Below are 18,435 nucleotides of genomic sequence, written 5' to 3' on the forward strand. Positions count from 1 at the left end.
GAATTTGATTCTATATTCATTCCGAACTCATTTAATTAAAGTTCAAAGCCGCTTTAAATGAATTTTGTATATCGTGTGCTCCTAAAAACTCGTCACATGAATTTTGTATATTGTGTGCTCCCAAAAACTCGTCACATGAATTTTGTATACACTTTCATCCTACTTGGTATTGTGAGTCTGCAAGAAAGGAAGTAAAAATAAGAGGACAAAATGTAATTTTTGTAAGCATTTTTTCTTCTTAATTGTAGGATGGTTGCCCTAGTCCTCCAGCTGGATATGTCTTGAGCGTGTGAGAGATCATATATTTAAGTTGAAAATTATTTTTTTCAAGTGCCATCTTGTTGGGATTATAACTTATCCCGAGTGGGGCCTGCGGAAAAATGCTCCAATAATTACATATTGGATATTGACGATCGAATCCACCAGAAATAATAACCACGGTAAAAATTAAATAATTACCATAAATGCCATATGAAAAATAAGAACACCGAGATTTACGTGGTTCACCATTCAACTGTTATTGGCTACGTCTACGGGACAAAAACTCCGAATAATTTTTCTACTAAAAATAGTAGGTACAAAAGAGATTACAAAAAATAGTGGCCTCTAAGTGTTTCCCAAAAACACTCCAAAATTACAATCATCACTATTTTTTTTTTTTTTTTTGTACATTTAAGTTGAAGAAAACTTCTCCTGTTTATAGGAGAAGTGGATGCCTTAAACAAAAAACGCAATTAACACATCTATTTTCATTTTGTAGGTACGACTGTCTTTGAACTTTTAAACAAAAAACATGTCCTTTTTTTTTTTTCCTTTCTTTGTCACTGTCCTTTGAATAACAAAATAAACATGTTTTTTTTGTTGTTTCCTTCCCTTTTTTCTTTTTTTCAAACTTGTGTGGGTCCCATATGTTGGAGGGACCCTACAACACATCTTTTATTGTTGTATTTTGGAAAGGGACGAAGCTGGATTTTAGAATTTAGGCCTGAATAAAAATTTCAAAAGTTAAGAGATTAAAATGAAAAAAAATTTATTATACATTACAAAAAAAAAAAATCTGGAGTTTTGGGGGCTTGGGCTCCCTCCAATCCCCCTCCCTCCGTTCTTGATTTTGGAAACTTTGAACCATTGTTAGCCTACTAAATTATTTGTTTTAATTATTAAAAAAATGTGAAATTAAACATTGTAAAATGGTAAATTTATAAATATATGCATATAGTCTTAAGAGCTTATAAAAGTCACGAAAATTAAAAGTATTTATAAACTAAAAATAAAATATTTCTAATGTTTATGAAAGATATGAAAACAGGAAAGTTTGAGTTTTCTTTACAATCAAAATCATTACTAATTTGATTAACGTTATTCAAAGACAAGGATTATCTTTTACTTATAGTTCATAATATTGTTTAGATATATTGAAATTTTTATAAATTGAGATAAAATAAAATGTGATAAAAATAGGAAAATTGTAAACATCTAGCTCTTTTCGACAAGAGTTTTTAGACTTAAACCACGGTTATCAACTTTGCAAGTACTTTTTATCACTGATTTACTTAATTCGAATTTTGTCATTTTAAGTTAAACGGTTAATTAAATAACTACTTTTACTGAATTGAAAGCTCTAATATAACAACTCACAGTTACTACAACTAATAGCTAAAACAGACTTTTAATTATTAAAAATTTATAATAATTTTTTATTCAATGTGAATCTAAATTAATTGGATCAATAGACGTGGATACTAAATAATTAATAGAGAAAAAAGTTATTATAGTGATGGTGGCCGTCACCCATCAACAGTAATTTTCATATGACCTATTGAACTATTGATTGAAACTGATTTTTAATAGATCCTACGTCTAGTGATAACAAAAAAAAATCTAAAACAACTAAAAAATAATTTAAATCAATATTTAAAAAAGGATTAGTAGACTTTGACAAAGGATTATTTAGGATAGCAGCTCTCCATCTCCCAATTATTTTAAAAAATATCTAAAAAATATTTTAAAAGAGAGAGAGAAAGGATGTAACTTTCAAGAAACAAATTAACAATATATATCTATTTATATAATTTCTATAAAAGCTGAAGATTTCAAAGTTGAGTTAGAAGTTTTACATATGTGGTATTATTAAACTACGTCATTGAATTTATTCGTTGCGCATTTTTAGGATTTATTTTTTATTTTTATCCATTGTGCGATTAAATGGGTTAGAATAATAGTATAAATAACATAAATAATTCTCTTTAAGTTCGCTGAACTAATCAAAACTCTTATGATAAGATTAAATGGGTTAGAATAATAGTATAAATAACATAAATAATTCTCTTTAAGTTCGCTGAACTAATCAAAACTCTTATGATAAGAGAACTTGAATATAAGATTTCTTGTTTGTTATATTTTTATAGGAGTTATTGATACTTGATTGAATTTAAGAGTATATTTATTAATACATTTTTTTTGGTAAATAAAGCAAGCAATAAGAAATTATCTCAGAAAACTAATACTACAAGCATCAGCAGAAATAATTGAAGACAAAGAAGTAGGATAAAAATCCCAAATAAACAATGTAGATGGGATAGAATAACTCAATCTAGCTAAATGATCTACCGCAAAATTCGCTTCACGAAATGCATGATGGAGAGAACAATCCCAAGCACGAGCTGACAAACTCAGAATGTTCAAAATGATAATTGCCAAAGGATGAGAAGGCTCCAAATCCGAATGAACTAATCGCACAACTTCCATACAATCAGATTTCATAATAACCTTTCTAAAACCCTAGTTCTAGGCAAGAACCAAATGAGCTCTAATAGAAGTCAGTTCACCAACCAAAATCGTTGAGTGGCTAATATTAATGGAGAAACCACCCAACCATCTTCCCATAAAATCCCGAAATAAACCACTCCATTGGTAAGACCAAGATTATAAATACTACTACCATCATAATTCAACTTAACCTATCCCTCTGGAGGAGCAATCCAAGAAACACCAATCTGCCGACACACACAAATAGAAGGACAGGAAGATGAATTCAAAATATCCAAATTTACTTTAAACACACAATTATTCAAACAAAAGAAATCAAGGGACTCATTCTGAAAAACAAACAAGTTCCTAACTTTCTAAGACCATCAAACAACAGCTAAAAACCAATGACGCTAAGAAACACCAAAAAGTCTAGACAAACAACAAGTCAACTTAAACCGCAACCACACAACCACATCATCCAAATAAAAAAAAATTAGTCGGCAAACCCCGTTGTTGCCACCAGAGTTGCATCCCCGTACAATCCTGAAAAAGGTGCAACAGGGATTCTTCATACAAACCATATCGCCCAAAAAATTAGAAGAAGCCAAACCATGAAGAAAACAAAAGGAATTGGTAGGCAGCCGTTGATGAAAATTAAACCAAAGAAAATGTGTTAGCTTAGGCAAACCGTCAATTTTCCATAACTAAGAAATAGAAACTGCAACAGAGTCAACTACAAATCTGCAAATAATAAGGATGAATAAGCAGCTTTAACAGTAAAATCACCATTAGTGGAAAAACTTTAGATAGGAGAATTTGGAACCGTCGCCACTAATGAGAGAGGAGCTGCTCTAATTAATCACTTCACTGCATTAGGAAGCAAAGTGTTCAAAATTGAGAAATCCTAAGAACCATTCCGAATAAGAGCCCCAACTCTGAGATGCTCCTCAACCCTAGAAATAAAATCCAAGACATTAACCAAAGGCCCCATAGGTAACCAAGAATCATACCACAAATTAATCTATTGACTATCCCTAACCCACCAAGTTTGAAAAGACTGCAACCGTTAGAAATTCCTTACAATACCCTTCCAAGTGCTGGAATCAAAACTCTTCACAATCGATGGAAAAGAAAAATGACCCTAACAATACTAGTGCAACAACACTTGCACCCACAACCCTAAGAAAAACCTTCCAACCCAACTTACTAAACCTCCGAGAACTTAAACCTCCCATTTGCTTAGGTCTGATAAGCCAATTCTAACCAACCAAATGCATTTTTCATCGCTTAGTTGAAGAACCCAAATAAAAATTGCGGGATAAGCTATCCAACACTCCACAAATAGTAGAGGGCAACCACACAGTTGCATGGTGTAAACAAGCAACGAAGAAATAAAAGACTTAATAAGAACTTCTTTACCAGCTGGACTAAGCAAATGTGAGAATTTATGTTATGATGCATTGACAACTAGTTAAGTAATATATTTAAGAGGGAAAAAATGAGGACTTGAATAGAAGCTAAATGGAAAAGAATTATCTTACCAGTTGGACTAAGCAAACGTGAGAATTTATATTATGATGCATTTGACAACTAGTTAAGTAATATATTTAAGAGGGAAAAAATGAGGACTTGAATAGAAGCTGAATGGAAAAGAATTATCTTGCACATTGATACAAGAGTTTCGGTTACGAAAGGATTATCACCATTTCCATGACATCATTATAACATCTTTTTTTTAATCATTTGGTATCCGAAGCCTATTAACCGAATAATCCGGATTCACACCGGGCCTGGGCTTATAAAAGGAGACAAAGCGCTACCTTCTTAGTAGTTAAAGGGACTCCATACGTAAGGCTCAAGTGAGAAGAGATCCTTCTCATCCCATCACACCCCTCGGGATGTCATTATAACATCTTTTAATCTACATCTTTTCTTTCTATTTCTACATCATTTTAAACATGAAAAGAGTAGTGCAATTCTAAGAAAATTTAGATTTCGATTGTTAACTATTAGAGATAATAACAGATTGAGATATTCTTGGCTAGAGTTTATTAAGTTTGAATGAGTTTGTATATATGTAATCCCTGAGTTTTAGGGACTAACTATGTATATATATATGTTGTATCTCTTTACTGGAGATAGATACAAAAACACTTTTCTATCTCCTTCAATTTGGTATCAGAGCCATCTAACATCTCACGATGGCCGCTACCCAACAAACCACTGATTCTATCTCTTCCTCTCTTCAATCTCCACTATCAGCTATTTCTCTTCAAGCTCCAAATCTTTTTTCTGCACCACCTCACGCACAACTTTTTTTCTCCTTAAAGTTGAAAGAAACAAATTATTTAGCTTGGAAAACCCAGTGTTTACCTATCATCAAATGCTACAATCTAAAACGGCATATTGATGGAACACCACCTCCTGCTCCTTTTGTTACCAATTCAACAACGCAACAGTCGGATCCTAATCCAGATTATTTCAAATGGGAGCAAGAGGACCAACTCCTTCTTAGCTGGATCTGTTCTTCCTTGACTGAGGAAGTTATGCCCTATGTTACTGGAATTGACACTGCTTGTGCGGCTTGGGACTCTCTGTCTGATGCGTTTGGAACAACCAACAGTGCCAAACGAGTACAGCTTCACATTTCTCTACAGAATCTGACCTTAGGAGACAAACCTATCTCCCAATTTCTGTGTGAAGCTAAAGCAATTGCTGATGAGTTAGCTGTTGCTGGAACGCCTATTTCTACCGATGAGTTCAACGCCACTATTTTTCGATTGTTAACTCCGGAATATCATTCGGTTATTGCAACTCTCTCTGCAAGCAAAACGAAGGTATCCTTCTCTGAACTTTCTGGTCAGCTATTGGCTCATGAGATTCTTCTGCAGGGATCCAATCGCACATCACCGATTCATGCCAATGTCGCACGGCAAAGCAATTCTGGATCAAAATCTTATAATCAACGGCGAGGGAACAATTCCCGCAATTTCACTTCTGCTTCAAAGGGTTCGAAAAAGTGGTACCCTAATCCTTGCCAAATTTGTGGCCTTAATAATCATCAAGCCAAATGGTGTCGAAAGTGTTATGATAAAGATGAACAACAGATTTCCGCTAATACAGCTCATGTTTCAGACTCTTCAGATTCAAACACTTGGTTTGCTGACTCTGCAGCTTCTCATCACATGACGCCAGATTTATCCGCTCTTGAACTTTCAGATGAGTATAAAGGACCTGATAAAGTTACTATAGGTAATGGTTCTAGTTTACATAGAACTCATGTTGGTACACGGACCATTCCCACTTCTGTTGCACAAATTAAAATGAATAAAATTTTGCATGTTCCTGCTTTGGAAAATCAATTACTTTCTGTTCACAAGTTTGCTACAGACAATGATTGTACTTTTGAATTTGACTCTGTTGGGTTTATTGCGAAGCACAAGCCAAGTAAGAGGATTCTTTTTCGAGGGCCAGCTGAGGATGGGATTTACAAGTTTTCTTTGTCACCGGTTGCTACGACTAAAAGAGCATTGCATTCTATTTGTAAACAACCAACAGATTGGCATTCAAGGCTTGGTCATCCTCAACAAGCTACAGTTTCATTTATTACTTCTAAGTTTCATTTGTCTGGTTCGTCAATAAAACCAACATCAAGTCTTTGTGAAGCTTACTGTTTAGGAAAACATAGTCAAATTCATTTACCTCTTACTGGTTCTATTGCCTCCAAACCATTGGAACTAGTTCATGGTGATGTATGGGGCCCTGCTCCAGAATTGTCCTTTTATGGAGATTATTATTTTGTTCTTTTTGTCGATGACTTTTCTCGTTTTTGTTGGTTATATCCGATTAAGCAGAAAAGTGATGTGCAATCAGTTTTTTCTCAGTTTCATAAACTTGTTGAACGATAATTAAATTCCAAGTTGCTTCAGTTTCAATCGGACTGGGGTGGTGAATTTAGACCCGTTAATACTTATCTAAAGGAACATGGTATTCATCATCGTATAACCTGTCCACATACGCATCAACAAAATGGCACTGTAGAACGGAAAATTAGACATGTGGTTGATACTTGTTTATCTTTGCTATCTCATTCTTTGGTACCTAAACGGTTTTGGAATTTTGCAATGACAACAGCTGCGTACTTGATTAATCGGCTTCCTACCACTGTTTTGCAGAATTGTTCTCCATTTCAGAGGTTGTATGGTAAACCTCCAGATTATGAGTTCCTTCAGGTATTTGGGTGTACCATGTATCCTTTACTTCGGCCATATAATCGGCACAAGTTTTCTTATCGTACGACAGCTTGTGTTTTTCTGGGTTATTCTACTAATCATCTTGGTTACATATGTTTTAATCCTGCAGATAACAAGATTTATCTTAGTCGTCATGTTCGTGTGGATGAAACACAGTTTTTATATAAGGATGCCCATTCTACAGGAGGTTCAATCCTTGGTCAGCCACAACAACAATCTGATCTTACTCCTTGGTTGGTTTTGACAGCTGCTGCACCTTCAGTTCCTGCTTCTAGTCTTCCACAAATTTCTGTTCCTACTGTTGCCCCAGCCTGTACTGATGTGATACACCATTTTGGTTCAGCCACAACCTCCTTCGTTCAGCCCACGTCGGCTTCCACTCCTGCCCCTGACCAACAGATTCTACCCGTTTCGACAACAGCTTCTCAACAACAAATAGTGCCGGTTTCTTCAACTCAACAGCCGATAGAAACCACTGCTCCGCGTCGTACACATCCTATGCAACTTCGGACAAATCCAAAGAAGAAGAACTTTGCTTTTACATCTGTTGTACGTGCAGTTGAACCCACTTGTTACACGCAAGCCATGAAACAATCGGTTTGGCGTGAAGCAATGAGCAACAAAATTACTGCATTAATTCACCATGGAACGTGGGATCTTGTGCCAAAGCCACGTAATACCAACATTGTTGGTTGTAAATGGATCTTCAAAATTAAATATAATCCAGACGGCAGTATCGAGCAATGTAAAGCACGGTTGGTGGCAAAGGGGTATAATCAAGTTGAAGGTGTTGATTACGCAGCGACGTTCAGTCCTATTATCAAACCAACTACGATCCGAATTGTATTATCATTGGCAGTTACAAAGAAGTGGATCATTCGGCAGTTGGATATTTCTAATGCCTTTCTTAATGGGTATTTAGAGGAGACTGTCTACATGCAACAACCACCAGGTTTTGTAGATTTTAGATGCCCGGATTACGTATGCCGATTGCGAAAATCAATTTATGGGCTTAAGCAGGCTCCTCGTGCATGGTTTCAGCGGCTAAATTCATATTTATTTAAAATTGGTTTTGCAGGCTCTCATACAAATTCCTCTCTGTTCATTAAAGAAATGGCTGGTGATGTTATTTACATCTTGCTTTATGTTGATGATATTGTTATTACTGGAAGTAGTTTAGTAGCAATTCAAAAGTGTGTTCAGCAACTTTCAACTGAATTCAAGCTTCGTGATCTTGGGAAGTTGAGTTATTTTCTTGGTGTTGAGGTCTCTTATCACTCCAAAGGTATTTTACTTTCTCAACAAAAGTATTTGAGTGATTTACTTGCTGCCACTCATATGGATCAAGCTACAGAAGTTACCACACCTATGGCTACTATATGTCAATTGACCAATAATGATGGTGAACCGATGGCTGATCCTAATTTGTATCGTAGAACTGTTGGTGCTTTGCAATATGCTTGTTTAACTTGTCCAGATTTAGCATTTGCGGTGAACAGATTATGTCAGTTTATGTCCACTCCAACAACAGCTCATTGGACAGCCTGCAAACGTGTTCTACGCTATGTTAAACGCACGCTAGCACATGGTCTCTTTATTGGGTCTGCGTCAAGTTCTCAATTACAAGCATTTTGCGATGCTGATTGGGCGGGGAATGCTTTAGATCGTCGTTCAACAGGTGGTTTTGCAATTTATTTGGGTTCCAATCTGATCTCATGGTCGGCCAAGAAGTAACCAACTGTTGCTCGATCATCGACGGAGGCCGAATACCGTGCTGTGGCTAACACCACTGCAGAGATAATACGGATTAGATCATAGCTGAAAGAATTAAAGCACACAGTTCAGAATCCTACAATCATTTGGTGTGATAATATTGGAGCTTCCTATTTGGCGGTGAATCCGTGCTTCAAAGCAAGAACAAAACATATCGAAGTCGACTTCCATTTTGTACGAGAGCAGGTTAAAGCTGGCCACATTAGTGTACAACATATATCCACGATGGATCAAATTGCGGATATTTTTACCAAACCTCTGAGTTCTCACAGGTTTGCTCAGCACAAGAACAAGCTCCGAATTCTTACACGAAGTTCATAGCTTGAGCGGGGGTATTAGAGATAATAACAGATTGAGATATTCTTGGCTAGAGTTTATTAAGTTTGAATGAGTTTGTATCTATGTAATCCCTGAGTTTTAGGGACTAACTATGTATATATATATGTTGTATCTCTTTACTGGAGATAGATACAAAAACACTTTTCTATCTCCTTCAATTTTAACCATTTGTTTTATAATTCATTTAATTTTTTTACAATATTTTTTATTTATTCGTATAATAATCCTCCCTTAACTCACTAAATTCGGTAACTGTGGTCGAGAAAACTTGAACTCGAAAGTTTTCACTCTTTATATAGTTTAAAAACCAACTAGACGATCACCAGTTAGCTTTGAACATATTTCTATATTTAAAATTTCTTTAAAATTTCTAATCTTCTTTCTAATCTTCTTGACACAGCTTCCTTTTAATGAAATTTCTAATTTTGATTTTTTTCTTAATTTTCTATTATATATAACTTTATTATAGTTGACTTTCAATTCTTATGGTATTAACTTCGTCTTAAATAATTAACATGATTCTTCTTTTATTATATATATAAGATTCGTTTCTTTATAATATATATAGTTTTGATGTACACATAAGTCAATTAAAGTAGTAGTTATTAACTATTAAATTAATTAAAATAATGCATTTTTTATAAGTAATTCTATATGTAACATTAATAAATTCATTGAGGAGTATTTTCTTTGCTGAATTGCTTGTTTCCCCATTTTGTGATGTTTTTCTATAATCTTATTGACCTGTGGTTGAATATGTTCTTGCCTTATTAAATTACTCTTACTTAAGTCTTCTACTTCTTTCTTAATCATTTTAATTTCTTTCCTTTTATAAATCTGTTATAGAAAGGGTGTGGAATATTATTATTATTACTAATCTTTTTATGACGTATGTTACATGTTGACTATACTCGTTCAATTTTTTTATATCATTGCTCACCTTTGTTGTTTATACTCATTTTTATTTTGTAATATTAAATATTGGTTATAATTTTTTACTTGTGTTATTTAGATTTTTATAATATTAAAATAAATTTTATATGAGATTAATGTGAATATACTGGTTAATTGATAAAACAGTAGTGTGTATATACATATACTTCAATTCAATTTATATCGTCATTTATTTAAAATTCATTATAATTGTATATGTACAATTCTATGATATAAATAAATTTCAATATTTATAGATATATGTATATAACAATAAAATTTTATATATATTTTTAAATTAAAATTTTCAATTCTTCATGATCCCACAAACATATATTAACTTTACTTAAAGAAAAATTTTAAAAAGTAAAGGTTTAAAAATTTTTAAAAGGCTTAATTATGTATTTTTTATGTGAATATTTATTTTTAAAAATATATATCCAATCAAATTATACAAAGATAAAGAAAAACAGAATATTATACAAAAATATACTATTTTCTTTTTTTATCTCTCTCCTAAATAAAATATTTTAAATTATAATAAAAATGATCAAAATTTAAAAAATAGATTTAAAAAATAAAAATTTTTAAATATCTCATTATCATATATATTTATTAAAAAATAAATTTAAAAAAGATAAAACTTAAAATTTGAAATGCTTAATTAAATATATATATATATATATATATATTTATTTATTTATTTATTTATTTAAAAAAATAAATATTCTTGCTTTAAAAAATTATTATGGTGAAAGGTCAAGTTCAAGTCCAGTTATACTTGCCTTATCTCAATTAATCTAACTACAACATGCACCTCAACTGAGTTTTTAAACTAAACACGTCAGTATGTTTTGAATTAATGACATAGAAATAACCACGAAATTGTGAATTCAAACCTTATTATTTTATGTGACATTAACTAGCAAAAAAATATTCCCCGGAAAAAAAAAAAAAAAAAAAAAGTTTAAGAAATAGAGAGGAAACGAGTAAGAAATGTCCCTTTCTATATATAGCAGAATTTCTGTCATTCAGCCAACAACTTCTAAGAAGAAAAGAAAGAAAGATTGTCTTTAAAGAGGTATTATTTTGTCACCGCCATCAACAAGAGCTATCATAAAGCTGAGAGGTTTGTTTGTGATCTCCAAGAAGCAAAAGCAATGAAGGTACGTAATTTTCTTTTTGTTATTTAGAAATATTTATTTCTATCTATAAAAAAATTAATTTATGAAATTTATGAATATGGTGCAGCAAAAGATAGTGATTAAGGTCTCCATGAATGACGAGAAGTCTCGTTCCAAGGCCTTGAAGATTGTTGTTGGAGTTCCAGGTAGGAAATATATATATATATATATATATATATATATATATATATACACATCAATACAAGATTTTATATGGAAAAACTCCCCTTATACGAATTCGTGGGAATTCCCATCTTCAAGTAGGATTTTTAATTAAAATTTCAGCTTAACTTTACACGTAGGATTGTAAATGAGTCAAGTTGCTTGTGAACAACTCGAAACTAAACTTGAAAGAGAAACTCATCTGACTTCAAGTAATGAAGCTTACTAAAAGAGTTTGTTTGATAATTTTAACGAGTCGAACTCGAGTCTATTTATTGAGCTCATTTAATAAATAAGTGAATTTCGAGTTTAAGTTAAGTTCGAATATGTAAGCAATTCAAACATTTTTTTAAAACTATAAACTATAAATGTGCAGGGGTCCAATCAGCAGCTTTAGGAAAGAAGGATAAGAACCAAATAGAGGTGATTGGAGAGGCAGTTGATGCAGTGAAGCTAACAAGCTTGCTAAGAAACAAATTAGGAAACAAGTCTTGTTTAACTTGTTTTCTAGCAAATCAGAAGACGCATGCAGAAATATTAATTGTGAAACCGATAGGAGGCAAGGCAGATGAGGAAGATGAGGAGAAAGAGTCAAAGGTTCGACCTGTGAATTGGTCATACTCATATGGTTGTAGTGTGCCTCAATATTTTATATGCTACTAAGTGGAGCTATAGATTCGATCTAGGTAAGTATTTTCTTCAAATGTAATATAATTTTAAAACACAGTTGCTTCAAATTTACTTTTAACATGGTTGTGGTGTGGGTTTGAAGAATTTTAGAAAATCTTTATTTTGGTTATTGTTTAATTTTCTTTATTGTTGGTTTAGAAATTGTTCAATGGGTTCAAATATTAATTTATAAGATCAAATTCTTTTTGTTAGGTAAATTTATAAACACATTCTTATCAAAGTTAATTATTTTTAACTAAATATCAACAAATGACGAGTGATTACATTATTTTCGTAATAATAATTTTTTCCAAGATGTGTTGCATATTGTTTGTACTCAATGATTTTTACTCGTTACAAATAAATATAATTTAATTTATATATATAATTTAAAGTGTAAAAAATTGAGTAAAATTTTCGGTCTATAATATCTGTTGTCATGGAATTGTGTTGTATCTTATGATGAGATAAGTTTTAAGTTACTTTTAAAATTTAGAATATTGTATTAATTAAAATAAATAAAGAGAAAATAACTCTCTCATCGGAAAATCAATTATAAATTAGAATATTGTATTTGGTGAGAATGATAAAGGCCCCATTAACTAGCTAAAGCGCAGAGATGCTTATTAGAACTGGGCTTAGCCACTGCGTCTAGGCCCATTTGACCCAATAAATGAATTATTATTATTTGACCCTGAAAATATCGACGAACTGAGTAATACGAAAGGAGTAACGTTACTCAACCGCAACAATTCCTTGAAGCCATTACAGTTCTCGCACAGATTATATTTATAAGGAAAATTTATTATTTTTATCCTTACATTTTGTTAAAATATACAATTTTATCCTTATATTTTTAGATATACATAATTTTATTTTCATCTTTACTTTCGATATACCCTTCTATAAAATTTTTCTACTTTTTCTATTAAATATAACAACATATTAGTTAATCTTTACAAAATATAAAGATAAAATAATTAATAAATAAGAAGATTAGTTAATTTCGACAAAATATAGGGGTAAAATAGTTATGTTTCTAATATAATTAAAAAATATTTAGGATTAAATAATAATAATCTAATAATTAAGTCCATAACACTTTAATTAATTAAATTATATGAGTTAGTTTAACTAGGGGTAGCTACGGTTCTAGAACCTCTAGTTCTAATTCCAAAAATTGTAAAATTGAAATCGAACCGAGAATTGGGGGTTTTAGTTATGGTTTGGAATTGATAGGTTATGGTTCTGGTTTCAGTTCTTTAACGGTTCTAAAACCAATGGTTTCTAAAACCGATGGTTTCTAAAGGTTCTTGATCGGTTTTCCAAGCAGTTCACATAACTTTAAAATCAAAAAATTGGGAAATATTTTTTTTTCAAATTTAAAATTTAAATATTTATAAAATAATTCAAAAAAAACTTTAAGAGAAATTTAAAAAAAAAAAAGGACTTGAACTTAATTAGAGATTGGAGAAATTATTTGACAATAATTTGGATAATAATTATAAATTAGATAGCTTACAGAGATTGGAGAGTGAAGAAAAATAATTTGGTATGAAGAAAATGAAAATAATGAGGTATTTATAGTAAATCTAAAAATTCAACTTCCACAAATACTAAAATTAGCTATTATATAGTTGTTTAGAGTTGTTAAGATGGTTAATTAGGGGATTTGATAAAAAAATTTTTAAAAAATAAAAAAAAAATTGACCGGAACCGGTTGGAATAGAGGCTCTAACCAATTGTCAAAATCACTGATTTTTGAAACTGTCGATTTACAATTCTAAAAAAATTTAGAACTGAAATTGAACCACAATCCTCCAGTTCCGATTTCATTTCTAAGCAGTTTCAATTTCGCACAGTTCCCTTTCAAGTCCAACAGGCTCTAAATTGATAGTTTCAATTTCAAAAACCAGATTTTGGCTGGTCCTTGGTCTAATATAGATAATAATTAAAATATATAGCCAAATTATTTAAGGTTTAAAACTCAAAATCACAAAATGGGTTGAATATAATCTTATAATTAATCCTCTTGTACTTATCAGGTGTAAAATGTCTTGAAATTTCTCATAAAAAAAATATAATAAGTAAATATGACTTAGTTGACTTAACTATAAAGCAAGTAAATGGATTAAAAATATAAATAAAAAAATTCAGAAGGGGCCAAAAGGAAAAAACAAATTAAACTAGTAGCTTCACATAAAAATGACAAATTAATGGCCAGTTTGCCAAATTTTCAACTTTCAACTTTCAAGGTTTAGTAGTTTCCATTTATGTTCATGGTTTGTGCATAGGAAATTTCTTCCCATACTTGAGTTCATACCTCATTATATAATTAATAACTAAAATTTTTTAATTGTTAATTACACTATTATTAATAACATAAGTGATCAAGATGCTGTTATCCTTAAAATTTAACAATAATGAACAAATTAATTTAGTAAAATTATTTATAAAAGACACACACACACACACATATATATATATAGGTATTTTTATTTTAAATTCATAATATATAAATACTTTTAATTTGCCAATCAAATGGTAGTTTGGTTGGTCTTCTCACTTATGTAGATTGTTTTCTCCAATTCGGTGAGTCAATGGGAGAGTCAGCCTCTAATCAATTAAAAAAATATACTTCCTCCGTACCACCGTATGTTTCTAATGTTTCTAAATTTAAAAATGTAAATTATTTTTTTCATGATAATCTTTATGATTGTTCATTAAATGAATGATTTTTATTAATATCTTAATTAGTTTTTTAATATGCGTGTTTTGTCAAAACATGCAAACGAAATGGGACGAGGGAGTATATTTTTAGTTTCTTCAAAAATTAAATTTTAGTTTCTTCAAAAATTGAAAACTGAACTAACTGAATTATTAAAAAAATAATAAAATTTAGTTATCGAAATTGAATTGGTTGATTTTGATTTTCAGTCAATTGAACTGTTTATAAAACTTAAACATGTTTGGTTCATTCTAAAATAAGCATGAAATGTAATATTTCAAACAGAGTTCCAATACATTTTGTTGATCATGTTAAAAAAATGAATGAAGTTTCAGCTTGGGTTTTACTTTTAATTTAGCTTTTACTTTAACTGTAATTTTTAAAATAGCCACTATATATATATATATATATATATCATGACGTACAAATCAGACCTTCAACTGATGTCAACAGAGAACAAGTAAATGGTCTTTTTTTAAATTATTTTTGGATCATAAGGTCAAAAATTTTACAAATACCTCCAAGTCTAACCAACCCTCATTATTAATTAGCAAAAGAACGATCATGTTCATGAAATAGAGAGGAAAAAAGTAAGAAATGTCCTCTTTATATATATATATATATATATAGCAGAATTTCTTTCATTTAAGCCAACAAGTTCAAAGTAGAAAAGAAAGAAAGATTGTCTTTGGAGAGGTATTTTGTCACCTCCATCAACAAGAGCTGAGAATTCTTTGTTTGTGATCTCCAAGAAGCAACAACAATGAAGGTAATTTTTTTTTTGTTAATTAGAAATATTGATTTATACATATAACAAATGAATTTATGAAATTTATCAATATGATGCAGCAAAAGATAGTGATTAAGGTCTCCATGAATGGCCACAAGTCTCGTTCCAAGGCCTTGAAGATTGTTGTTGGAGTTTCAGGTCAGAAATTTATATTCCAATGCAAGATTTTATATATAGAAAAGCCCTCTTTGCATATTAATCAGAGTTTCAGCCCAATCGTTCGTGGGTTGCTCGAGGCAAAGTTAAAAAATATATGTTTAAATTCGCCTCACAGCACTTATTAAATAAGTTCATTCAATAAGTTTAATGAGCTAAATTTGAAAATATTTATCGTTCTCGTTTAACAAACGAGCCAAATTCAAATTTAAATTTGATCTTATGAATGAACAATAATTTTTTTTTTCATTTTTACTATAAGATATAAATGAGTCGAGCTTGAGCTCGAGTTTAAGTTTGAGCATAAATTTAAGGAGTTGCACTTATGTTAAATAAAGTTTAATTCAGGTTAGCTCGGTTTGTTTACAGCTCTGATTATAATCTCTAAATTCATATTAAATCATTTTTTTATTGATGATATGATTTATGAAATTTCATTATGTAAACAATAACAAATTCGTAAAATTAATTGTGCAGGTGTCGAATCAGCAGCTTTAGGAAAAGATGACAAGAACCAAATAGAGGTGATAGGAGAAGGAGTGGATGCAGTTAAGCTAACAAGCTTGCTAAGAAATAAATTAGGAAAAAAAGATTGTTTAACTTGTTTTTTATCAAATAATAAGACATATGCAGAATTAGTAAGTGTGAGCCCTGTGGGAGACAAAGCAGATGAGAAGAAAGAAGAGGCAAAGGTTCAACCTGTGAATTGGTCATGCTCATATGGCTATGGTGTGCCTCAATATATTATCTACTAACTAGTAATTAGAGTATTAGCTCTGTAATATAAAAAATTTTATAATTTAAAGTTTCAATAATTTCCTTGATATGTAAAAAAAAAAAAATTTATATAATTGAGTTTAATATATGTGTTTTTGGTTTGCCTCGACATATTATTTATTGAGAATTATTGGAATAATTGCTCGATAATTGAGTATTTTTCTGGTAATTGCAAATATTTTATGATCTGAACTTGATAATTTTTCCTATATGTAAAAGAAAAATATAGAGTATATATATATTATAATAATTTATTGTGTTAGTAAATATTTTAGTTTATTATTTGATAGTTTCAAAAGGAACGTATAATTTACCTTTTATCATTTAATCAAAATGTATAAGTATATTATTTAGATTAAAGCAAAAAAAAATATTAGTTGTAAAAATGTTCTGAAAAATTATCCATTTAATACAAAATTGTCGAAAGCATGTATTAATTATTGTACTCTACATAAAAAACTTTTGGCACCTTTAACTTTTATTTTGACTTATTCAATACTTTAATTTATAAAATTGCACCACTTCAACTTGTAAAATTTTTGTATTAGACACTTCAATTTTAAATTTAGATAAGTTAAATATTTATGGACAGTTAAAAATGTGAAACTTATTATTCTAAAATTGTAATAATCACACGTCAAATTAATATTTTACATATTAAAGCCAAAAATATCAAAAAACTATTGTTGCTAGTATACATAGATGTATAGTGCTACCAAAATTCATAAATTTTAGGAACATAATATGTTTCTCTTAAAATTTAAAATGTCATAAATTTTTTATATAAATTATAGAGATGAATTTGTATATTTGGCCTCAAATGCATGTGTCTATATATATATATATGTGTGTGTGTGTGTGGATCATCATATGTACAATGAAAAATGTTGCAAAAATATAAGGGGCAACTTAATAAATGTCAAAAATAAAGTTTTAAATTAAACAAAATGTCAAAAATATTTAAAAATTAATATAATACCAGTTTTGGTTAAAAAGTTAAAGTAATATCGAAAGTAACCTTAAAATAGAAAGGCTTTTGTGATTCAACCACAACGACTGATAATGGCGATAGTGATCAGTAATCGATTTCGGATGATTGACTTCCTATGACAGCGATGCCAATGACAATAAAGGCGACGATAGCAACAACGACGTTGACAAAGGTGATGAGAGCAACGTCAACAAAGGTGATGGTAGTAACGATGACGACAATAGAACCAACAACAGTAGCAACTGCGACAATGACAAAAGCAACGACAACAACAAAGACGACAATAAAAGGGTAAAATAGTAAATGAATAATAAAAAAGACATTATTTTAATATTTGAGATAAAGCTGATATTTTTTAAAATAAAGTTTCAAAATATGACACTCGTTACAATATTTTCAAATTTAAAGGTGAATTATTAGGAGGGAAAAAAAATTCGGCCTCTAAATTATATTGAATTACATATATACTTTTATTTTTAAGAAATAATTATGGAATCCTAAATTATAGTATTTCTATTATTAATATATAGGTCCTTTTAAGTGAGAGTCCTAATTTTAGACGGAAGCATAATTTAAAGGCTTTGAAATTTTTTTAAATTGGGTAATTTCTATCCTTTACACATTAATTGACCAAAAAAAAAAAAAAAAAAAAGCTAACTTTTTTGGATCTAAGTACCTGTATGTTAGTTTCCCTATAATTTAGAGACTTTAAATTTTTTTTCCTTATCATTTAACTCTTGACAGTTGATTTAAGTTATGTGTTATTTCATCAATATTAGTTGATTGTTGTACTCATAAATTCAACCCTTTTTTTTTTTTTTTAACTTAAACTGAATTTATGTATATATATATATATATATTCACCTCTATATTTTTCATAAAAAAAATATTGCGACACCCATAATTTTAAATTTGATTTGCTTCAAATT

General features: G+C 30.3%; 2 protein-coding genes across 3 annotated transcripts; both read left to right on the top strand.

Moving 5' to 3' along the window:
- Nucleotides 1-11,107: 11,107 nt before the first annotated feature.
- On the top strand, nucleotides 11,108-12,232 carry LOC105629981 (heavy metal-associated isoprenylated plant protein 16-like). The gene is made up of 3 exons (XM_012211648.4): nucleotides 11,108-11,215; nucleotides 11,301-11,379; nucleotides 11,772-12,232. Exons 1-3 carry the CDS (start codon nucleotides 11,210-11,212, stop codon nucleotides 12,056-12,058), a joined length of 372 nt encoding a protein of 123 aa, XP_012067038.2. The 5' UTR covers nucleotides 11,108-11,209; the 3' UTR covers nucleotides 12,059-12,232.
- Nucleotides 12,233-15,458: 3,226 nt separating this feature from the next.
- On the top strand, nucleotides 15,459-16,526 carry LOC105629982 (heavy metal-associated isoprenylated plant protein 16-like). 2 transcript variants are annotated; one of them, XM_012211649.4, is made up of 3 exons: nucleotides 15,459-15,561; nucleotides 15,642-15,720; nucleotides 16,216-16,526. In XM_012211649.4, the coding sequence occupies exons 1-3, from the start codon at nucleotides 15,556-15,558 to the stop codon at nucleotides 16,491-16,493; spliced, it is 363 nt and encodes a 120-aa protein (XP_012067039.2). In that variant the 5' UTR covers nucleotides 15,459-15,555; the 3' UTR covers nucleotides 16,494-16,526. The 2 variants fall into 2 exon arrangements, with proteins under 2 accessions (XP_012067039.2, XP_089577932.1); XM_089721806.1 differs by lacking the exon at nucleotides 15,459-15,561 and having other exon boundaries at nucleotides 15,633-15,720.
- Nucleotides 16,527-18,435: the final 1,909 nt, after the last annotated feature.

This window comes from Jatropha curcas, chromosome 5, assembly GCF_041381405.1.
Source record: "Jatropha curcas cultivar XTBG-Jc1 chromosome 5, XTBG_Jcur_1.0, whole genome shotgun sequence".
Lineage (NCBI taxonomy): Eukaryota > Viridiplantae > Streptophyta > Magnoliopsida > Malpighiales > Euphorbiaceae > Jatropha > Jatropha curcas.